The sequence below is a fragment of the Entelurus aequoreus genome, linkage group LG22, assembly GCF_033978785.1.
Source record: "Entelurus aequoreus isolate RoL-2023_Sb linkage group LG22, RoL_Eaeq_v1.1, whole genome shotgun sequence".
In the NCBI taxonomy this organism is placed as follows: Eukaryota; Metazoa; Chordata; class Actinopteri; order Syngnathiformes; family Syngnathidae; genus Entelurus; species Entelurus aequoreus.
In genome coordinates, this window is record NC_084752.1 from 20085400 (window position 1) to 20109694 (window position 24295).

At 39.2% G+C, this 24295-nt stretch overlaps 3 protein-coding genes across 8 annotated transcripts in view; all 3 read left to right on the top strand.

Moving 5' to 3' along the window:
* LOC133639450 (target of Myb1 membrane trafficking protein-like) overlaps window positions 1-9143 on the top strand; it is an 862139-nt gene extending 852996 nt beyond the window's left edge. For 4 of the 6 annotated variants that reach the window (XM_062032748.1, XM_062032744.1, XM_062032746.1 and 1 more), the window contains 8 exons: window positions 2389-2522; window positions 2595-2637; window positions 2731-2866; window positions 5188-5254; window positions 5961-6036; window positions 6813-6872; window positions 6969-7008; window positions 7090-9143. In XM_062032748.1, coding sequence (XP_061888732.1) covers window positions 2389-2522; window positions 2595-2637; window positions 2731-2866; window positions 5188-5254; window positions 5961-6036; window positions 6813-6872; window positions 6969-7008; window positions 7090-7229 — 696 coding nt within the window. In that variant the 3' untranslated portion in view covers window positions 7230-9143. The remainder of the gene's footprint in view (window positions 1-2388; window positions 2523-2594; window positions 2638-2730; window positions 2867-5187; window positions 5255-5960; window positions 6037-6812; window positions 6873-6968; window positions 7009-7089) is intronic. The other 2 variants (XM_062032745.1, XM_062032747.1) reach the window with 1 other exon arrangement.
* A 153-nt stretch (window positions 9144-9296) lies between these two features.
* LOC133639451 (noggin-1-like) lies at window positions 9297-10766 on the top strand. Its single transcript, XM_062032750.1, has one exon. It carries the CDS (start codon window positions 9591-9593, stop codon window positions 10524-10526), a length of 936 nt encoding a protein of 311 aa, XP_061888734.1. The 5' UTR covers window positions 9297-9590; the 3' UTR covers window positions 10527-10766.
* A 2313-nt stretch (window positions 10767-13079) lies between these two features.
* get3 (guided entry of tail-anchored proteins factor 3, ATPase) lies at window positions 13080-23791 on the top strand. Its single transcript, XM_062033520.1, has 7 exons — window positions 13080-13262; window positions 16869-17016; window positions 17218-17366; window positions 20464-20614; window positions 20703-20810; window positions 21761-21958; window positions 23461-23791. Exons 1-7 carry the CDS (start codon window positions 13123-13125, stop codon window positions 23587-23589), a joined length of 1023 nt encoding a protein of 340 aa, XP_061889504.1. The 5' UTR covers window positions 13080-13122; the 3' UTR covers window positions 23590-23791.
* The last annotated feature ends 504 nt before the right edge of the window (window positions 23792-24295 follow it).

Below are 24295 nucleotides of genomic sequence, written 5' to 3' on the forward strand. Positions count from 1 at the left end.
ACAAAAAATTAAAAAAAAATTTTTTTTTACTAAAAGCTAACCTGTTTTATATTTGCATAGTATGTATATATTATTAATGTTGTAAATACAAATCTTTATATATCTAGAAAGGGTGGTCCTAAAGAGGTAGGCATTTTTTAAAGGTCTCAAAAAGGTAACAAATACAAAAACGTGTGTGTGTGCGTGCATGTGCTTGTTCTGGGGATATACTTGTTGACTTGGAAGATGAATAACTAATTGTTTAAATTCATCACACTCGTATTTGCACACGTTTTAACTGGAGTCAGAACAGTACAATGCCACTCATTTGTTAAAGTTAAAGTTAAAGTACCAATGATTGTCACACACACACTAGGTGTGGTGAAATTTGTCCTCTGCATTTGACCCATCGCTGAGTGCCAAGCAGGGAGGTAATGGGTCCCATTTTTATAGTCTTTGGTATGACTCGGCCGGGGTTTGAACTCACAACCTACCGATCTGCTACTCTTATGTCCCTTTCATACACTCAACCAAACATATCAATGCACCACTTCTTGTCAATCTGGTCAAATGCTAAATAGACAGCATTATTATTGCACTTGTGTGCCTTAGGTTGGCAATGATTAAAAGCCCACTCTAAAAAGTGCAGTTTTACTGTTCATAATGTGTCATACAAAACGTTATTTTTGAGTTCAGGGGGTATTTCACGTAGGTGGTTAAAAAAACTGGGTCCAAGCCTAAAGTCTGAGTTGATTTACTCTTGTTCAATAAACTCAAGAGTATGTTGACTTTGAGTTAAAACCACAATAAAAAGCCATGATCAATGGAGCACTGATTCGAGGATTCACCTTAGCAACTGGGGACAGAAAAGTTTGTCTGTCTTGACCCAGTTTGACCTGAAAGTGCTAATGCATGTTTACACTGAATATAAACATGTTTTAAAAAAATTAAAGTAATACAGTAAAATAATATTAGACTTTAGTGACAAATAATTACTGCCATTGTCAATGCATACGTTTGAATGCAATTGCCTAATGATTTAAGTTAAAGTTAAAGTGCCAATGATTGTCACACACACACACACTAGGTGTGGCGAAATTATTCTCTGCATTTGACCCATCACCCTTGATCACCCCCTGGGAGGTGAGGGGAGCAGTGGGCTGCAGCGGTAGCCGCGCCCGGGAATCATTTTTGGTGATTTAACCCCCAATTCCAACCCTTGATGCTGAGTGCCAAGCAGGGAGGTAATGTTTAATCACATTTTCTTATCAGCCCACCGGTAAAAAAGTTAAGTATTATTTGGAAAAATATATCATTTTGATTCAGCTGCAATCCCACCTGTAGAAAACGTACAAGGAGACAGCTGAAAATAATATATATCTTATTTGCTTTAATCATTTTGGTGTGCAAAGTCAATGCAAATGCAAAGTGAATTTAATTGAGTGGCTACGGTATATATTTTTTCAGACAAGGCACATTCTGTTAGATTAATTTGCTTATCAGAAATATGATGTTAAAATCTTACAGATATTTCTTAAAAAATAAGAATCAGTTCTTGTTGGCAGGTTATTTTGCATATTGTAATTAACATAGCTCATGTTAGTTATATTTACAATGATGAAATACCCAAAACATTCACTTTTTAATTAAAAAATATAATTTAAAAGTGAATTAGGACCAAGACAGATTAAATATCTGAAATTAAGCTAGACCAAATGTATAACATATTCTGTGAATGTATTGCTCACAGAATACACAACAGATTATCATTATAGTTATACTTACAGTACAATAATGAAAAACTAAATGTATGTTTCTCTTTGTTAAATGTTTTTTTAATCCAAACAAATATAATGAATATTAAATATATAAAATAAAAGATTTTTTTAAACTGGGTAACAAGATATATTTTTTTATGTCATCAAACATCAGAGCATGATGAAATCTAAATGATAAAATTATACTAAATTTAACAAACCATGGCATCGAGACTCCTAAATCCTCTCCCAACATAAATCTCCAGGAATTAATTCTGTTAGGACATCTACTGGTTACGAAGTACAAGACACACCATGTCGAACAGCCTGCTTCAGGTTTATCAGGAGAGAGGATACATGAAACAACTCAGGGGGTTTGTTCATTAAAACAGTAACTGACTTTAAATTTGACTTACTTCTCTTTCTGAAACAGAACCTTCATTTCCTCATTTCAGGGTTTGCATACTCAAAGTTTTCACCTAACCTGCTTTGTGGAATACCCCCCAGTAATGGAAAATGGAAATAAAAAGTGGATGTTTATTTTGTCATTCTGTGTAGAATTTTTAATGTTACCAAGATCATTTTCTGCAGACGAAATCAATGCTATTAGCATAGACAGTCCATGAATCTCTGTCAACCTCTGTCCAAACAGCAACTGTACTCAGTGTGTAAGAACATGCAGACTCGAGTGGTGGAGCTCATCCCTCAATTGCAGGATGAAGGACTCATTGAGGAGCTTCTCGTGGTTAATGATGACCTCAACAATGCTTTCATTCGTTATGAGAGGTATGTGGCAGCCACCTCCACTATGATTCTGGTAAAGGACTAATACAATCTTTAACAAAAAATGTTTATTAGGTTTGACAGACTAAACAAGGCACAAACTACAAATGGCGAACAAGTGAGGAATCTTTACTTTCTCTGTACTGTAGGCTATGAGTTTGTTTGTCACAGAAGTGCTCAAGAATGCATTCCTTTTGTTTAATTCTCCTAGCAGAGTTCTGTCAGCAGCCCAAACCTCATAGACTTTATCCCGGAGCCTTCAACGCTGGGCCAGCCTGCCGTCATCACAGCAACCAGCCAACCCGAAGCCAACACACGAGCCAGTCACACTCAGTCGGTCAACCACAGTGAGTTTTACTGTTTGCTTTCTTCTTCTTATCTATCCATTTTGCAACAAGAACTCCTGACATACAGCATGTTGTGATCACAATATATTTTGCAGCTGTATTACTGGATATTCCATCATATTGGGATGCATTTTATTATCAAATTCAGAAGTTGTAGTGCAAAAAACACCTATTCACATTTAACAACCGTAAGATATTAACTACTAATACTAATAATTCCACTGGAATAGTTGTTGTCACCATCTGCTAATATCTAATTAAACATTACACCATGATGCAGAGACGTGGAAGCAGGTGTGATTAAAGTAATTAAATATTAATTACAACACCTAAATACAAACAACTTGTGCAGTAGAAAGTTTGAGGGGGTACATTGAAGTACCCAGTTAGCCTCCACATAAAGGGGAACAAGGATTGACATGCACAATGAACTGGCATTCTTCTGGTGCTGCTGGTCTGCTTCAAAGCACTGCTAATAACCGTATTTTTCGGACTATAAGGCACACTTAAAATCCTTTCATTTTAAAAACGCCGCAAAATCGCACATCCTGAATCAATCAATCAATCAAAGTTTATTTATAGAGCCCTTAATCACGACATCCTCAGCTCATATCCCACATCTGGTCAAGAAAAAAGTAAATCCAATGGGATACAATGAGAAACTTTGGAGGGGACCGCAGTTGTGGGGAACCCCCCCATGGGCGACCGGTGCAATGGATGTCGAGTGGATCTAGTTAATAGTGTGAGAGTCCAGCCCATAGTGGGGCCAGCAGGGGATCATCTTGAGTGGAGACACGTCAGCAGCGCAGAGACGTCCCCAACTGATGCACAGATGAGGGGTCCACCCCGGGTCAGGACTTTGAACAGCTAGCGCTTCATCTGTGGTCACCTAATAACCTCACCACGCAGGAGAGGGGGGCAGAGCAGAAAAAAGACGGCAGATCAACTGGTCTAAAAGGGGGGTTTATTTGAAGTTCAGAGTGTACAAATGAGTTTTAAGATGGGACTTTAATGCTTCTACTTAGGTAGCATCTCTAACTGTTACCGGGAGGGCATTCCAGAGTACTGGTGCCCGAATAGAAAACGCTCTATAGCCCGCAGACTTTTTTGGGGCTCTGGGACTCACTAATAAGCTGGAGTTCTTTGAACGCAGATTTCTTGCCGGGACATATGGTACAATACAATCAGCAAGATAGGATGGAGCTAGACCGTTTAGTATTTTATACGTAAGTAGTAAAACCTTAAAGTCACATCTTAAGTGCACAGGAAGCCAGTGCAGGTGAGCCAGTATAGGCGTAATATGATCAAACTTTCTTGTTCTTGTCAAAAGTCTAGCAGCCGCATTTTGTACCAGATGTAATCTTTTAATGCTAGACATAGGGAGGCCCGAAAATAATCCGTTACAGTAATCGAGACGAGACGTAACGAACGCATGAATAATGATCTCAGCGTCGCTGGTGGACAAAATGGAACAAATTTTAGCGATATTACGGAGATGAAAGAATGCCGTTTTAGTAACACTCTCAATGTGTGACTCAAACGAGAGAGTTGGGTCGAAGATAATACCCAGATTCTTTACTGAGTTGCTTTGTGTAATTGTTTGGTTGTCAAATGTTAAGGTGGTATTATTAAATAGGTGTCAGTGTCTAGCAGGACCGATAATCAGCATTTCCGTTTTCTTAGCGTTGAGTTGTCTTTCTTAGCGAAGAGACATTCAAAAAACAGCTTGAAGATGGTCTGTAAAACATAATCTACGCAATGCAACATTTTGAGCAAAGAACCGTCCATACATGTTATGTAGACCACAAGGAAGTGTTTTAAATGTAGGAAAAGACAATCATAAAATGAACCCTTTAACTCGCCTTCTAATATGGTGTGCCTTCTGTATGAAAATAAACCTGAATAGATTCACTCATTGACATTCCGCCTTATAATCCAGTGTGCCCTATTGTCCGAAAAATACGGTATTAGCAAGTGACAAGCGAGAAGGCAGGAGTGTAAAGACATTCCCTTTTTCCCTTCATCAATGCATAAGCTGTCTATGCATTGTAAAGTGAAACACAAAAAGCAGAGAAACAGGAAACGCAGAAATACAACACAAAAGACCATGGATGTCATGCAGAACATGACAATTTGTGATGTTTCGAAACAGAATGGTCTGATTCATGTTCTTAAGAAACATTCTCATTTTGCCATAGTCATGGTTCTCCACATACATGTATCTTGGTTTTAAAGTCGGGGTTTGGTTGTTTTTGGTATGGTTTTTGGTATGGTTTTTGCTTGTTCATCTTATTCAGCTATCAAAAAATTGTGTCTTTTAGAAGAGGAGGAAGAGTTTGACATGTTTGCCCAAACCCGAGACAGTTCCTTAGCAGAGCAGAGAAAAAGGTGAGTAGTGCTATCAGATAATGTCCTCTCTTACACTACCTTTAGGTGTCACTGTTATATTTTAAATGGAACCAACATGCAAAGGTGGGGCAAAGTCGACCTGCCAGCTCTGCTTCGTAACACAGGTGTAGACGTCACCTGTGTGTAAGTGTTAGAGATGGTATTGATTACATTTGAACCGATTCCGGTGCCAAAGCATTGTTTAAACCAGGGGTCGGCAACCCAAAATGTAGAAAGAGCCATATTGGACCAAAAATAGTCCGTCTGGAGCCGCAAAAAATCAAAAGCCTTATATAAGTGTTATAATGAAGGCAACATATGATGTAAGTGTCTATATTAGCTATGTTAGCCTACTATCCAAGGCTGAGGCAAATCTTCGTTGACAGAAATTTGGTATTTTAATTTTTATTCTACACATTTTTGCAACATGGGAAATCATTAGTAAAATGGAGGCTTCTAAGAGGGTGAGAGAACTCCTGGAAATTACTGGCCACTAACATTACACACAGTTTGAACAGTAACACCATGTTTACATATTTAAATAAGTGATTATTTGGCATACCACTAGATGAAGACCTGGCACCAACGTTCGAGAATCACTGATGTAGAATCAAACACAATTGTTATGATTGAATATAATTTTTTGTGATTCCATATTGAATTATTCATACTTTATGGGTTAGAAAGTGAATATTTTCTTGCACAGCGTCAGGTATGAGGATCCAGGAGCTGTGGAGGGCCTTGCTGGGGCGCTGGACTCAAGGTTGCAGGTCACAGGAAGTGTATGTACAAACTACACACAATAGACTAATTGAACTTTAAAAATGGTTTGTGATGCTCTAAAGCAGGGGTCTCCAAACTACGGCCCCCGGGCCAGATACGCCCCGCCAGGGTCCAAAATCCGGCCCCAAAAAGTTTTTATTTTTTTATTTTATTTTTTTAATCTGTCCTTTCTAGCCCATCCATCAATCCATTTTCTACTGCTTGTTACTCTCGGTGTCTCCCAGCCGCTCAGGCAAATCATATTGTCCAAAAAAGCATATTCCCATCGATAACGTGACGTCATCACCCTCGCGCCGCAGTGTCGGGCGAGCGTGTGGCAAGTTTGCGCTCTTTCAGTCAATTAATGCATGAGGGGAAAAAATGGCGAAATCGTTGGGGAAAGGTAAAATAGACTAATAAAAAATAGAAAAAATAGAGTGTACATTTTTTAAACATCAGTGGACATATGACTTTTTTTTGTTTATTGTAAGGAAAAGACAGTTTGTCTAATCTGCCATGAGACAGATTATTTATATATATATATATATAGCCCGGCCCCTGGACAATTTTTTTAACCCAATAAGGCCCCCAGGTAAAAAAGTTTGGGGACCCTTGCTTTTAAGTGTTGGTGAAGCTTGCGCCTGTTATGTTAGCATTGAACTTGCTCAAACTTAAATGATCAACCAATACATTAATTGCACCGCAGGGGGCACACCAAAGCTAAAAATGTAATTTTCGACATGAGAACATTTCAGTAAAAAGTTAACTTCTTTCACATTTTTACTTAACTTGCTAGATGGTGCAAGTGAAAAACACACTGCAGAACAATGTGGATAAATGGCTATCTTCTGATATGGTGAGATCCTTTATTTCTTTGGACCAATATCATCACAGATGTGTTAAATATGACATCATATTCCCCTTTGCGTTTTTTCTTTGTCTGAAAATGCAGCAAGACCAGTGTGCTGTCAGTGAGGGAGTCTCCAGTGAAGGTGCGTCATTATCTGATATTTTCAGAGTTTTCACTTTTATTTTCTGTGTAACAAAGTTTGCTCTCTGACTGTTGTTTGTAGAGTTTGACCAGTTTTTGGAGGATCGGGCAACAGACCAGCGTAATCGTACGACTTGTGGCACATTGCCCTCCACCTCTAGACTGCCGGCGCAATCGGCAAAGCAACAGGACAGATCACATGACCAGCTTTTTTCACTCTAGATTTTGGAGGCAAGCCTTTGTCATCAAACTGAGAAACAGTTTAGAGAAACCGTGTCCTCTGCAGTGGACATTTGTCTTCATTGTATTTCTTTTGTTGGAAAAAAATACAGTTTTGCACATCCACTGCAAAGGGCGCTGGTTTTCAGTAGTGTATACCCTACATCACATACATTTTGATTTCACCAAGCAGTACAGTTCATTTCAGCTTGTCACAATATCAGACCTGCGAACATGTTCTTATTTTTCATACTCTGCACGTATATTGATCCTGGACTACACCTTGCTGCTATTGCACACATCTGCTACACCAATTCGATCCTACCCCTAAAACCCTCTTGCTTAGCGGGAACACGCGCTCCCCAAGAAACCTAACCTTGTGATTGCTCGGCTAATAGAACAGTATTTCCTGTGTGTATACGACTTGTTTGTTTCGGATCAACATTTACAATGACTATTTAACTGTATCGATTAGTTCCAGCTGCAATAACACTCCCAGTTTCTCCTTAATTAGTCCATGTCTGCGAACGCCCACTCCGATTCCGGATCAACATTTTCAATGAAAATGACTATTCTACTGCATCAATTAGTTCCAGTTGCAATAACACTCCCATTATCTCTTTAATTAGCCCATCTTTGCAAACGTCATCTCAGATTTTTGATCAACATTTGCAATGGTTATTCTACTGCATCAATTAGTCACAGCTGCAATAATACTGCAAGTCTCTCTTTAATTACAAATGTTGGCTTGCAACATAAGATGCTAACAAGCTAAATATTTGACGAGAGTTGTGTTGCACACAGAATTGACGTTGCGACATCATGCACTCAACCTTGAATACACGCTTTAAAACCCACCTAGATTAGATATAAGCTGCACCTACTTAATTTTTGGACACATTTTATTTTATACAAGTCTATTAGCCACAGGAGTGGACATTAAAACATGAAATATTTACACAGGCGCTTGTGTTCATTCCCAAATGTAACAAAAGACAGTTCCTGTAATGGCGTAAAGTACCTTGCTGTCTTTGTCCGTGTCCACCTGTTTTTCCGTGTTAGAGCTGCTGAAGTCACCGTCTTTGGTGTCAGAGTTGAGGGGACTTTGGGTTGCATTGTCAGGTGCTTTCTCTGCCTCGTTTTCGCTTTCACTTTTGTCTTGAGGCGGGTTGCCTGAAGGCTTGTACCTTCTTCGGCATGCAGTGGTTGGTGGTAGTGTATTACATTGCGGCAGCCGCTTCCTTTTTTGATGGCCAGGTCGGTCGCTTTCAGCTTTGGGGCTGTGTCTTGCGCATTTTGCCGAGTCTTATTGACGGTAAGTGCATAACGCGCTAAATGTCTTACTGAGTGATCAAGTGTTTGGTAATTTCGTTGGTCTGATGTGACAAGGCTAAATTTATTGGTGGACGTTTGAAGCTTGTCAACCCGGCAAAATCGGGATATTAGCCGCAGCATTGTATAAAGCACAGTGTTCAAAGCTTGGGAAAAAAGTAGCGGCTTACTATATAGTCTTGATATTACGATATTTCACTGATAGGTTCTACATAAACAGAGGTATGGAAAATCAGAACATGCCCAATGGGATATTGTCTGGTGACGATGCATTTCTAGTTTTGATACACTTTAGACATTGGAAATGCCAAAAATGAAAACCATACTAATGTGATGTGAACTGTATTGCTTGGGAGGCATCTATACGCTTACAGTAAGACCTGCACTACACCACTGATAACTCTGCTGTTTATTATTTACCTTATGTGCATGAAAAAATGTACATGGCTGTATTTATGGATTGCATTATTATAATATTGATTTAATTGTTAGTGTTTCCAGATTGTTTGAAATAGTTTATCACCATTGTTTGCCTTTGGATCTATACTGTAGTTTTTATACAGGCAAAATAAATGGGTCAGTGTGTCTTGTCCTGTGTAAATTTCTCCTAAGGCTTATTTTTCAATTAATATAACAAATATTTTTAGAGGTCTCAACTAATTCAAGGTCCAAGGATTCTCACTGAGGCATGTTTTTCTTTTGTCTAAGTTGTCTTGATAGTTCAATTCTCAAGTATAGCTTGAAATGACAGTTTCTCGTGTGTATTCTTTCTGATGGAAATAGTCTAAACATCTGATCCTTGCTCAGCCAGCATAAAAAAATAGGCCCACTGTCTGTGAGATAAGCACTAATGTCTGTGAATTGTTATAGTTGAACAACTCAAGGATGTCTGTCTGGGTCTTGTTACATGAAGTCCCTTTGACACTCAATAATAGGAAGGCAGAAGAATACAGTAGGCATAAGTCTGAAAGAGAAAAGGAGTAGAGGAAACGGATTTCATTCATCTGTTGAAGACTACTCATACCTGGGACAATGCTCAGTTGTGATGTCTATCTCTGCTGCTGCCTGTGTGTATGTGCACTCCTCTATGTGTCTACAGCTTCCATCTCCAACACGTCCACCATGGATGCCCTCCCAGCTGGCGTTCAAGATCAGGAGCACACTAGTGGGGATTCGCCATTTCTTCGGTTGAGAGCCAGTCTGCATTCTTACTCACAGCCACTCCGTCCGTACGCCTTGCTGACCAACGCAGAGGACTACATTTACATGCCCAAACCAAGACATTACCGCCCTTCACGCCTACTTCGTATTCTGGGATCCTCCTTTGACCCACTCTGGATGTCTGTTGGTCCTCTATCTGAAGGCTCTGGGGTCTGCACCGACAAAAGTAGCTGTAATGCTCCGTCAAGAGATGACACCCTACCTGTCAAATTACCAAACCACACCACTTCCAGAGAAGACTTGGACATTGGTGGTTCTGCAGAGCTGAGGGAAGCAGCCGCACGTCAGAGGAAGAAGTTGGATAGGGAAGCCGTAGATGTGGACCTGAGTACTCTGTCTCCAGATGTTGTCAGCTCTGTCCGAGCCTGGCTGGTGAACTCAGCCACATGTGGATTGCGTTCCCAGTGGGTGGATCTAGGCCCGGCATTCTGGCCACGTTGGCTGCGGCGGACCGACTGTGACAAGTTGGAAAGGGCGCAACGTTGCTCCTTTCCCGCTGGGATGGTTTGCGTGAGAACTCAGATAAAGCACATTAAGATTCTGGCTTGGCATTGTTTGAAAGTCGGAGATGATGAGTCCAAGCGATTCAAGAGTGACAGGTCTGATGTCAGCATGTTGATGGGGACAAATGAGGAAATGAGAAGGTGTTTATGGATGGCTGTGCCCTATCCTGTGGTCACAGCGTGTACATGTTCATGTCAATGGTTGTTTTATTTATTGGTACCCCCACTAATACTATCACTGTAAGATACACATTTTTTTCTCGAATACTGACATTTTTCTGCCAACCCCATCCATCCATTTTCTACCGCTTGTCCCTGCAAACAAATCGGAAAAACAGCAATTAATCGTGTGCTTCTTCAAAACAAATATTCACATTTTAGACCGAGGCAAGCTAATCCTCACCTCGTATCTAACATGAACAATTTTTATTTGGATGATGATTATATGTGACATTGTTTTTCCCTTTTAAATTAAAATGCTTTAACATGTTGTCTCTGTGACTTTCTGGAGTACTTAAAAATGATTGAAGGTAAACATAGGTTAGTACAGTGGTTCTCAATGATTGTTATTATATTACTGTGCCATTCCAAAAAAAATTCAGCTGGGACAGTTTTCACACATTTGCAGACTTAAAAGTGAAGAAGTACTGCATGAATTGGCTGCAGATCCTCTGGCAGAGTTCATTAGCCAAAGAAACAGCCGTGAGCGTGTCACTCGAGGCTCTGTTAGAGGTGACTGTTATATTCCTCTGCGCAGGAGCCCTTTCAGTAAGTTGGCCTGGTCAGTAAGGAGTGCAAACTGGTCGCAACATACAAGGCCTTCACAAAACAATTGAAAATGTGGCTTATCAACTAAAAGATTAGCCTGTTTTGAGCCTAAGATAAATGGTATGTTGTATTTTATTTTCTATTATATTGTATATCTATTGTATGCTTTTTTTTTTGTCTTTTTCTTTGCAATTTTTTATTTTACTGCCTTTTTTACATCATGGCCAGGGGACTACAGATGAAAATTCTGGCGTTTTAAACCATTTGTAGTGATGTGTTTTATGAAATTGCATTGTACCCTTTGAAATAAACCAATCTTAATTTTTTTTTTTTTTTCCCACGCCACTTCAATTGAGACTGAAAATTTTCATATGCTTAATTTTTCTCCTCCAAATAAATACAGAATTCAAGGGCTTTATTGGTCCATCGATAATACGAAGACTTGAAACTTGTAAACAAATTAGTACAGTAGTCATTTAACATTTTTTTAATATGACAATGTATCAAAACAATCCGTTCCTCTATTCAGTCCATTTCAAGCCACTTTATATATATAACACTATTAACAACAAAACCAGAGTTTTACACATAAACAATAAAAAGTAATTAAATTAAAAGCATTTAAAGTAATATAGAAAATAATATACAAAATAAAATAAATAAAAACTAATCTACCAAATAGAATAAAACAATAAAAGACACATGAACCCTCTGGACATCCCTCTGCAAGGCACTGCTCGACTGATCGTGGAACTGAAAAATCCGAGGATTGATGAAGGCATCATCAGTCAGTTCCTCCCACCTACAACAAGCGTTGCCAGACGTAGAATAATTACAGCATTGTATTTGTACAATATATCCCCTACTGTACGATGCACTGTGTAGTATTTAAAAAAAATCCCTTATTGTAGGATAATTTGACCCTTTCGGTACATTAGCAAACACAAACAGGATGCATACTGCACTGCACCTGATGTTGTACATCTTCATATCCAGGCCTGTTCTGTTCTGCTAGTGGCGGCTTTTTATTTGAGACTTTTATTAGTAGGTTGCACAGTGAAGTACATATTCCGTACAATTGACCACTAAATGGTAACACCCGAATAAGTTTTTCAACTTGTTTAAGTCAGTTAATTTTTGTTTCATATCTGACATCACATGGACAAAGATAAGACCTTCTGGAGGAAAGTTCTGTGGTCAGATGAAACAAAAATTGAGCTGTTTGGCCGCAATACCCAACAATATGTTTGGAGGAGAAAAGGTGAGGCCTTTAATCCCAGGAACACCATTCCTACCGTCAAACATGGTGGTGGTAGTATGCTCCGGGCCTGTTTTGCTGCCAATGGAACTGGTGCTTTACAGAGAATAAATGGGACAGTGAAAAAGGAGGATTACCTCCAAATTCTTCAGGACAACCTAAAATCATCAGCCCCGAGGATGGGTCTTGGGCGCAGTTGGGTGTTCCAACAAACAATGACCCCAAACACACGTCAAAAGTGGTAAAGGAATGGCTAAATCCTTCCCAAAGTCCTGATTTAAATGTGTGGACAATGCTGAAGAAACAAGTCCATGTCAGAAAACCAACACATTTAGCTGAACTGTACCAATTTTGTTAAGAGGAGTGGTCAAAAATTCAACCAGAAGCTTGTGGATGGCTACCAAAAGCGCCTTATTGCAGTAAAACTTGCCAACGGACATGTAACCAAATATTAACATTGCTGTATGTATACTTTTGACCCAGCAGATTTGGTCACATTTTCAGTAGACCCATAATAAATTCATATAAGAACCAAACTTCATGAATGTTTTTTGTGAGCAACAAGTATGTGCTCCAATCATTCTATCACAAAAAAATAAGAGTTGTAGAAATTATTGGAAACTCAAGACAGCCATGACATTATGTTCTTTACAAGTGTATGTACACTTTTGACCACGACTGACCCCGAAAGGGACAAGCGGTAGAAAATGGGTGGGTGGATGTATTTACAAACACGCCATATTCAAGTGTCTGGTTCGATAATGTGTCATTTGCCACCTGGCAACGCTGTTGGCGCTGGTCAAACACACACAAGATGGCAGCGTTGGAAGACGAGTTTGAAGATGCGCCTGATGTGGAGCCTTTAGAACCAACGTTGAAGAACATCATCGAGCAGAAATCCTTAAAATGGATATTTGTAGGGGGAAAAGGTGGTGTAGGTAAAACGACATGTAGGTAAGTACAAGAAGATGCTCGTTAGCCCTGCGATGTATACGTTGTTAGCTAGCCTAGCGAGTTTCCAATCAGCATCTGGCGTTTGTTCACTTACATCTAAGCCAATTAATAGTTGTATATGCTACTTTTTGTATATAACTATGCTGGAACATACTTGCCATTAAAGTTAAAACGTATTTGTTTGTAATAGTTAACTGTCTGCCTATGCAGGGCCGGCTGACGTGTTGTTAAGCTAGCCCAGCGTTAGCCAACTGATACATTACTGCTGTCCTTTACAGCTGCCTTGTAACACAACATAAACACGCTTTTTTCTCTTTAGATAGATGCCGTCTCATGTTTATGTTTTTACGACCAGACGTTTTATAACGAAATGTTGCCGGCGCTGACTAATTTGTCTAACTGATTTTACATTTTTGGACGATGGCTATGTAACATCCTGGACATTTCATTAGGTACACCAACGCAATGCGATCAAATGTAAAATCTGTATTGCGACAATTCTGTCTATATATATATATATATATATATATATATATATATATATATATATATATATATATATATATATATATATATATGTATATATCCATCCATTTTCTACCGCTTGTCCCTTTTGAGGTCGCGGGGGTTGCTGGAGCCTATCTCAGCTGCATCCGGGCGGAAGGCTTTGTATACCCTGGACAACTGGACATGTCGTCTATATAATATATATATATATATATATATATATATATGTATGTGTATGTATATATATATATATATGTATGTATGTATGAGAGATGTCCGATAATATCGGCCGATAAATGCTTTACAATGTAATATCGGAAATTATCTGTATCGGTTTCAACCTCCCGATATTCCCGGGAGACTCCCGAATTTCAGTGCCCCTCCCGAAAATCTCCCGGGGCAACCATTCTCCCGAATTTCTCCCGATTTCCACCCAAACAACAATATTGGGGGCGTGCCTTAAAGGCACTGTCTTTAGCATTCTCTACAACCTGTCGTCACGTCCGCTTTTCCTCCATACAAACAGCGTGCCGGCCCAGTCACATAATATATGCGGCTTCTACACACACATAAGTGAATGCAAGGCATACTTGATCAACAGCCATACAGGTCACACTGAGGGTAGCCGTGTAAACAACTTTAACACTGTTACAAATGTGCGCCACACTGTGAACCCACACCAAACAAGAATGACAAACACATTTCGGGAGAACATCTGCGCCGTAACACAACATAAACACAACAGAACAAATCCAGAATCCCTTGCAGCACTAACTCTTCCGGGACGCTACAATATACACCGCCCGCTACCACCAAACTCCACCCCCTGAACCCCGCAGCCCCCAACTCCGCCCACCTCAACCCCGCATGTTAAAAAAATAATGCACTTTGTGACTTCAATAATAAATATGGCAGTGCCATGTTGGCACTTTTTTCCGTAACTGGAGTTGAAGTTGTTTTCTTATTTTGGAAAACCTTGTTTTTGATTGATTGATTGAAACTTGTATTAGTAGATTGCACAGTACAGTACATATTCCGTACAATTGACCACTAAATGGTAACACCCGAATGTTTTTCAACTTGTTTAAGTCGGGGTCAATTCATGGTAAAGTTACATTGATAATGCATCCAGCGGGGCATCACAACAAAATTAGGCATAATAATTCCACGACTGTATATATCGGTATAGGTTGATATCGGAATCGGTAATTAAGAGTTGGACAATATCGGAATATCGGATATAGGTAAAAAAGCCATTATCGGGTATCTCTAGTATGTATGTATTTATATATATATATATATATATATATATATATATATATATATATATATATATATATATATATATATATATATATATATATATATACATATATATATATATATATATATATATATATATATATATATATATATATATATATAATGCGTTAAGATATGGTCATTTAACAATATTTGTGTCAATTTTGTCTGTAGATCATTTACTACACAGTGTTGGCGTTAACGCATTTTATGTGTCTTTTTACGCATGGAAATCAGAAAGAACGCAAAATTCCGGAAGTTCGCGCGTCACCCCGGACGCAGATTTTTTTATTTTTTATTTTTCTCACCGATTATCGCTCTCCGCCGGTGTTTTGTTTATATTTGCCAGGTCATATTATTAAGTATACATTTCTGGACGACTTCAAAGTAATGCACTTTCCGGTACAATTTCTTACATTTTGATTCGCCGTTTTAATCGATCACAGATACTGCCTTTCCGGTATTAGGACTCCCGCGTGTTATTGTTTTCGTCATGGCGAGCAATAAACCCAAGAAGCGAAGCTTCAATGAAAAGTGGCTCCTGACCACTTTTCTGCAAATGGCTCACATATGAAGATGGAAATATGTTTTGCACGCCATGTAAACGGGCTAATAAAAAGAACACCTTTACGACCAGGTGCACTGATTTCAAAGATCCAGCCTCACCAGGCACCAAGAAACCCTCTCCAATGTGGGTCCCTACAGTTCCACTCTTTGGTCGGAATGACGAGCTAGAAGTATACCTAGCTTGCCCACTCACTTACACACACACGTCACTCACCCCACATATCGCCATTCTTAAAGGGGAACACACAGCTTATGGCCATCACCAAGCCAGAGATAAAATGCTAGAGGCATTAATTGCCACTCTATTAAATGAAATTGAAACTAACTTGCAAAATGCTAAGTTTGTTGGCCTTATTTGCCATGAAAGTGTAGATGTGGCGGTTTTTAAAGGACTGATGATCTACATACAGGAGAGAATAATCAATTAAATTTGTCATATGCATGTATGCCCTGGCACACGATTATCATCATTTCATAAGCCAAGCAAAAAACTTTTTACACTTTTACACTGAAATAAATACACCTACAACTTATTAAATAAAAATATAGAAAGAAATACCAGCAGCGGTAACATTTAGATCCATGAAGGAAAGAAGAAAGTGAATGTGATTGATGAATGTTTATAACTGAATAAATTTACATATGCATAAAAATTTGTTTTCTTTTGTATTATTTTTTAAATGAATGAAGTAACGTTTATGACAACCGTTTTCCTAAACACAATATAAAATGTGAGATATAACAGTATAATGCATACATTTATCATGTGTTTTCAAAACGGTTACAAAAAAGTGGGACCCCAAAAATTTACTGTGGGACCCAATTTTTATGACTTGATGGGGTCCCTAGGACCCCATTTTGAAGATTCCTAGTGCCAACACTGCATCATATTAAGATCACTACAATAACAATATGATCACAAGTAACTTGACCATTATAACTGTGTTTTCTGTCACCAGTGTCAAATTCTTTGTGGTAGAATTTTGATACAGTTCTTTTATTAGATTGTAACAAAGGCATCAGAAAGCTAAAAGATAATTGCATTGATAATGTTATATAATCATCTTGAGAATAGCATTTAGTGCCTAGTGTACAACTACTGTATTCAAACTACTCTTCTTACCACAGACCTTCAAGAATGTCTAACTTGCATAACATGTTTTCCTTTTATCCTGTCCTGTGCATTTATATGGTGTCTAACATTGGGACTTTTTTTTGGTACTTTTCCAGCTGTAGTTTGGCAGTCCAACTGGCTGCTGTCAGAGAGAGTGTTCTCATAATTTCTACTGATCCTGCCCATAACATATCTGACGCTTTTGACCAGAAATTCTCGAAGGTGCCTACCAAAGTCAAGGGCTATGACAACCTCTTTGCTATGGTAAGTTAGCACATGAAAATATATCTTACAAGCACATTATTATCAAATACATTTGCCTCAAAAGTCCTTTTCAGTCTTATGACTTTTTTATATTGTCAAAACACAAACCATCCTTTTAAGAAAATAAATGCCCTGAGGTGAATAAGAACAAATGCTACATTGTAATACCACAAGTGTGTGTTTGTGTCTGCGTGATTGTAGGAAATTGATCCCAGCTTGGGTGTGGCAGAGCTACCCGATGAGTTCTTTGAGGAAGACAACATGCTCAGCATGGGCAAAAAAATGATGCAGGAGGCCATGAGTGCCTTCCCTGGCATTGATGAAGCAATGAGCTATGCAGAGGTCATGAGGTGAGACAGGCACATTATTGAAAAGTGAAGTCCTACTTTCTAAATTAATTTGCATCAAGTATCTCAAACAGTTCTGGCATCCCTGCTGTTGCTCATGTAGAATGTTGAACCCTGTTTCCACCAAGGGGGGTTTATAAACAAAATGTAGAATTTCCAATGATCAAATCCAAACATCTACATTTTTAGTACCACTACAATGGGTTTGAAAAAGTATGCTTTGGTACAGCTGTGGATTATCCACCTCCATCCTTGTTAAAATAAAAACACAGAATGGGATGTGGCTTTAAAATACTGTAGATTGGAATCAAAGCTCTTCCTTATATGGAGCTCCTGTTAACTGTTGTATCCTGACTCCTTTATTTGCTTTGTATGAATGTAAAATGAAATGCCCGTTCCGACCCGTCAGCTATACATACACCCACAGGGATTGTTGATTAATAGTATTTTTGGGCAAGTAGAGGGCATTACTTGGCTGCAACCACTGGAAGCACTATTGAGTCTGTCTCAAATATGTTGCGGTCTATATAAGCCTAAAAACTGAAATATACTCACGTCACGTAGCTTGCTTCTCCTCTGACGGCATCTTGATTCGTTTATAGGTCTTTCGTGGGGGCTCCCGCATGACTTTCAATTCTCTTCCAAAACACTAAGAGGCTGTGTCTCCAGAAGAAGCAGCCGCAACTGTCGCTGACTAGATATTTACCTTCTTGTTAAGAGTGAGCAATAACAACCACAACATCAAAATCTTTGTTGGCACTGTAACTAATTGTTCAGAATCATCAGTTTACTTTTAATGGACGTTTTACTCATAAACCAGAGAAAAAGACTTTCGTAAACTTGGACTGTCCAACGCCTGAACGAGTCGCGGCAGAGGACGGCCGAATTTGGAACACTATTTGGCCGTCCGCGACATGGGACAAGAAAGAGCTATGTAATTGTAAATAAAAACAAAACTCTTAAATAATTATTTTAACAACAAGCTGGTGTTAATGTTTATGTTAATCTATCATTGATGTTTAGAGCTCATGATCGTGAACATAACGTGTCTGAAAGGTGATTGACGTAGAATGAGAAAGTGTTTTTTGTGAGAGAAAAAGTCAAGGACAGAATATGTGTTGGAATTGAAGCTGTTGTTAGCACAAGATTGGCTGTAGCTCCAAAAATGACCACTGCGGCACGGCTTCTCATTGACGGGCGCTTTAATGGCTTTTTAAATGCCGTAAAAACTAAAAGCGCGACATACACAACTCCAGACACTTTACTTGGTTACAAAGAACGTGATTGATAAAAGAACATTACCTCTTGGCCGCCTGCCACTTGGCGAATAATCTTTGTACTTGTGAGTTGTAACCAAACATTCTAATTACAACATTGAACAGCAAATAATACATTTAGTGTTACACAAAAGTGACACATACCTTTTACACTCAGTATCTCGTCGAGCTGTTGCAGATGCCACGAGAGATGTCTCTTTTCATGTGTACGTAATACAAGTCTCGCAGCCTCTCGTATACCACTACAAACCTGGCGATAACGTTGGTATCTCACAAAATTAGAGAAACATTGTCATTAATCACATCTGCGACCAAACATCTTATACGCAGGAATGAACATTTTCACAAAAAACGCATAATTTTACCAACTAAAATACCGTAATTTCCGGACTATAAGCCGCTACTTTTCCCCCTCGTTCTGGTCCCTGCGGCTTATACAGCGGTGCGGCTTATTTACGGCCTGTTCTTCTCCGACACCGATGAAGAGGATTTCGGTGGTTTTAGTACGCAGGAGGAAGACGATGACACAATGATTAAAGACTGACTTTTCATATACCGGTAGGCTGGTTATTTTGATAACGTACAGGCGAGCACTTTGTATTACTTTGCACCGTTGTATTATTTGTACTCTGCACGAATGCTGTTCGCCATGTCAAAGATGTGAAAGTTTGATTGAATGATTGAAAGATTTATTGTTAATAAATGGGACGCTTTGCGTTCCCAGTCATCTCTGTCCCGACAATCCCCTCCGTGGTAGCAGGAACCCCTATATACTACGGTAATTACACATCAAAACCCTGCGGCTTATAGTCGGGTGCGGCTTATATATGGCGCAATCTGTATTTTCCCCTAAATTTAGCTGGTGCGGCTTATAGTCAGGTGCGGCTTATAGTCCGGAAATTACGGTACATACGCATATATATATTTTAACTGACAAGTAATTTTTAACCCCTTTGTTTAGGCCTTTTGATGACACTTACATTGGCAATAAAAGGTAAAAATAATGTCGTACTTTGTGTGACTTTTTCTAGATGCAACAACAACGCAGCGAGCTGAAAAACAACACACTTAGTAATTATTTTTAGAGTGTACTGAGATATTAAGTACACAAAATCAGTTTTCATGCAAATTTTCAATCACTGTTGCTTTATCTCATACAGTAATTTGTGCATTTCAAGCACAACGTCTTCTCTCCTGTGCTCAGGGACCATCCTCAGCGAAAGCTGACCAATCACAGCTCTGTGGACCGCTGACGGGAATATATAATTTTTGGGAGGTGCACATCAGGGTCTGCGGGAGTGTATGCAGGGGGAGGAAAAAGAAGGCGTCCCTTATGCAAGCTATGTGGCGCGAAAGTGTATTTCAGCCTCAACATGAAATTGGCTATTGAGAGAGAAACTACATCCACATTAAAAGATTACAGCATTAAAACAGGAGTTCATAACACAAGTATGAAAAAGCTTTTTTCATCCCTTTAAAGCTTAAACCACCTTTTGTCCACCAAATTAATTTATTTGTGAGGCTGTGGGATGGCGCAAACGTAAAGACTAGTTACATTGAAACTGAAATATGAGCATATGTATCTAAGTGTGCGTGTCTGGTGTTTTTTTTTGTTTTAGAGAGGCACCATACATTTCTGATGTAAACCTAATTGTATTTAGTGTTATGATAATTACTTTTCAGTGGTCCCATTTAGCTAGAATAATTTATTTTGGTCATGGAAATTTAGTAAAAGATTTTGGAGAAGTCATGGAAAATCATGGATGAAAAAGTGTAATGACTATGAATAAATCACTTTTTGTTGCTTCTCCCTTTAAACTCAGGTTAGTGAAAGGAATGAACTTCTCTGTGGTTGTCTTTGACACGGCTCCTACTGGCCACACACTGCGCCTGCTTAACTTTCCCACCATTGTGGAACGAGGCCTTGGCCGACTCATGCAAATCAAGAACCAGATCAGCCCATTCATATCACAGGTGAGGATGGCACAGAAACTAATCTGCTTATAAATGGTCACATAATGTGTTTGTGACTCCATATCTTTGATGTTTTCCCTGTTGATAGATGTGCAACATGCTGGGCCTGGGTGACATGAACGCAGACCAGCTGGCATCCAAGCTTGAGGAGACTTTGCCGGTCATCCGCTCAGTTAGCGAGCAGTTCAAAGATCCTGTAAGTCACACTGACAGGTTATGATAAGAAGCAGGGGTCAAGTTAAAGTTAAGTCCCAACGATCGTCACACACACACTGGGTGTGGTGAAATTTGTCCTCCGCATTTGACCCATCCCCATATTCACCCCCTGGGAGATGAGGGGAGCACTGAGCAGCAACGTGCGCCGCGCTAGGGAATCATTTGGTGATTTAACAACCTTTGCTATCAAGAGAGCAATTTGCCCCCTCTTCCACAAAAAAATAGTCTGAAACCGCAAAACATAACAAAGCTTATGAACTTTCAGAAAGTTTTAATATTTTTATTTTTACCTGTTACAATAGCAGAATATAACAAACACAAGTGCAATGTGCATGTGTAACGGATGCCAGCTAAATTGGTTGTGCATGAGTAATGTGATAATGTTTTATGATTTATATCATTAGTTCATGCGTTTACATTGAGAGCCCTAACTTTTTATTAGGACATTCAATTTGCATTTTGTTGAAAAACACTGACCAAAGACCAATTCTGTGTTTGAAAATACATACTTTGTCATACTGTACAGCAGGCCATTTAATTGCATGGCCCTGTTCATATTATTGTAGTGCACGCTGTGTACCAGAAATCATCCTAACATGTCTTCTCCATGTCATACTGTACAGCAGGCCATTTAATTGCATGGCCCTGTTCATATTATTGTAGTGCATGCTGTGTACCAGAAATCATCCTAACATGTCTTCTCCATGTCAACATTAAGGATATATTTTGAACCATTTCTCGATTCTTTACAAAATAACCTCCAACAAAGCTTATATGAGATGGGGAGCAAACAGAGGCTTGTATGTTTTGTCTGGCATTTAATAATCAAACTATTGGGGCATTCAAGCACAACTGATCTAAAGGTATTTTTCTGTATTCCGGTACTCCTATAACCTCAATGTAAGTTGCCCTCTTTCCTACCTCCAACAGGAGCAGACCACTTTTATCTGTGTGTGCATCGCAGAGTTCCTGTCCCTGTATGAGACCGAAAGGCTGATCCAGGAACTGGCCAAGTGCCGCATCGACACACACAACATTATTGTCAATCAGCTTGTTTTCCCAGATGGCGAGAGGCCATGTAAGATGTGTGATGCACGGCACAAAATTCAGTCCAAGTATTTGGATCAGGTGAGTGTTTTGGTTCTGTTAGTGCTTTCACTGTACGAATACACAATCCATAATGATCCTTCATTTCCCTCACATGATTATTATTAATGAAGTATTTTATCTACCTATATGAGAGCTGTACAGTAGTGAAGTGAAGTGAAGTGAATTACATTTATATAGCGCTTTTTCTCAAGTGACTCAAAGCGCTTTACATAGTGAAACCCAATATCTAAGTTACATTCAAACCAGTGTGGGTGGCACTGGGAGCAGGTGGGTAAAGTGTCTTGCCCAAGGACACAACGGCAGTGACTAGGATGGCGGAAGCGGGGATCGAACCTGCAACCCTCAAGTTGCTGGCACGGCCGCTCTACCAACCGAGCTATACCGCCCCGGTATAGCTCGGTTGGTACTGTACCTCGAAGTTGAGGTACAGTAGTACCTCAACTTCCGAACGTCATTGGTTCTGTGACCGCGCTCTTAAACCAAACCACTTGTATCTCAAATCAACGTTTCCCATTAAAATTAATTGATTTAATTGGTGCTTGTGTCCTCAAAAACGGCACAATTTTAACAGGAAACATGGCACTTAAAAAGACACTTTGATAAGAAATATTGTGTAAAAATACAATGGAATGTATGACTAACAATTACAGTAGTTGTATAAAGTAATGTAATAATGTACAGCATTTACCTTGGAGAGTGGATTTGTACGGTATTTCCTTCCCGCCGCTTCTTCTTTTTTTAATAGATAAATATTTGCCGTTTAGATATTATTTTAACATTCTTGGCTGGCATTCATGTTTTTTGATGATATCTTCATTCAATGAATATATCATATACTTCTTACTCCATGGTTGGAAAAACAAAGTTATGTCGATCTTGCTAGCAGGTAAGACAGGACGTTTTTGTCCGGATCTTTATAGTTTTCACTGTGACATTTAGTACGCCTACTAATGGCGGGGATGCTTGTAATACACATTTTTGCTTGCAACTTAAAGCATAACAATTAGCTCTTATCTCAAAACACTCTAAAGTTGAGGTACCACTGTATTAAGATATCTGCTTTTTAAGCATTATTCCATGTCTCTGTCAGAGAGGAATAAAAATAAACATATTTTAAACAAAACAACACTCAGTACAATGTAAAGTATTCTCCATTTTTATGCACGTCTATGCAGACAAGTGTGTGAGCTGTTTTATTGATGTGCTGATGTCAGTCGGAAAGACAGCTATGGTTATTCGGTAAATTGACTGCTGAAGTAGCTAGTATGCCTAACCTGCACATGCTTTTTATTTCCCTTTTATTATGGGTCAATTGTTAATTATGAAAATTGGATGATTTCATCTAGCACCCCTCCCCAACAAAGTGTCACAGAGACTGTAGTCCTGTAGGAATCACTGTCAGTTCTGGCAACTATTATTTAGCGTTGGCTCTCACTACATTGTGTATGTGCACCTACTGTGGGGGGATGTGAGTGTAAAAAATACCATAAAAATACAACCTGTGTGTGTGTTTGCACCAGATGGAGGACCTGTATGAAGATTTCCACATAGTGAAACTACCTTTGCTACCCCATGAAGTTCGAGGTGCAGACAAGGTCAACACTTTCTCTAAGCAGCTTCTGGAACCCTACAAACCACCAAACAAGTAATTCTCCTCGTCGCGGGACCAGACCCCCACCACTTTTAGAACCCAAAGACCACACCTCCCAACAGGTGTCTTACCCTTCAGTAATACTCAACCCATCATGCAAGCTGGACCGTGCGAGACACACTTGCTTGGTGCTGTCGCCTTCTAATCCCCTCTGTAGCACTCGTACCATTACAATTTAAAACATTTATTCCTTTCCTTCACCCTGAGCATCGTCTTCTGTTTCCAGTAGCATTGTTCTCTTATTCTAGAATCCAACAGCTTTCAAATGGCCCTGCCTGTATAGTTGTGAGTGCTTTGTATTTGTCTAACTCCAAATTCTTGCAGCTTCATTGTGGCCGCACAAAATTATGTCATTAATTGTTTTCATATTTTCCTCAGTTCAGACAATGCACATCACAGGGAAGTGCAGAATGGAGCAGGTTGAGGTGTTATAACCTATTGATCACAGTTAGTTGGAACTTCCAGTGTTCCAGCAAGTTTTCCTTGTATGATTTAGATGCCTTCTGGATGTCATTGCAATGTATCAAAACAGCTGCAAGGGTTGTGGTATTTCTTTAAATATTAATAAACATAATATGTAAATAGTGATTTTAATGTCACATAAATCAGATGGTGCCTTCTATCATTTAAGGCAATCTTGTGAACACTGTAGGTTCCCGTTAATGCGTTCCAGACTTACACCTTAACGCTTAACTCAACTTACT

Coding starts and splice junctions, on each gene's coding strand:
- LOC133639451 (XM_062032750.1), top strand. CDS start 9,591: ATGCTCAGTTGTGATGTCTATCTCTGCTGCTGCCTGTGTGTATGTGCA.
- get3 (XM_062033520.1), top strand. CDS start 13,123: ATGGCAGCGTTGGAAGACGAGTTTGAAGATGCGCCTGATGTGGAGCCT. Junction 20,615..20,702: donor TCAGCCCATTCATATCACAG/GTGAGGATGGCA, acceptor CCCTGTTGATAG/ATGTGCAACATGCTGGGCCT. Junction 20,811..21,760: donor GCGAGCAGTTCAAAGATCCT/GTAAGTCACACT, acceptor TACCTCCAACAG/GAGCAGACCACTTTTATCTG.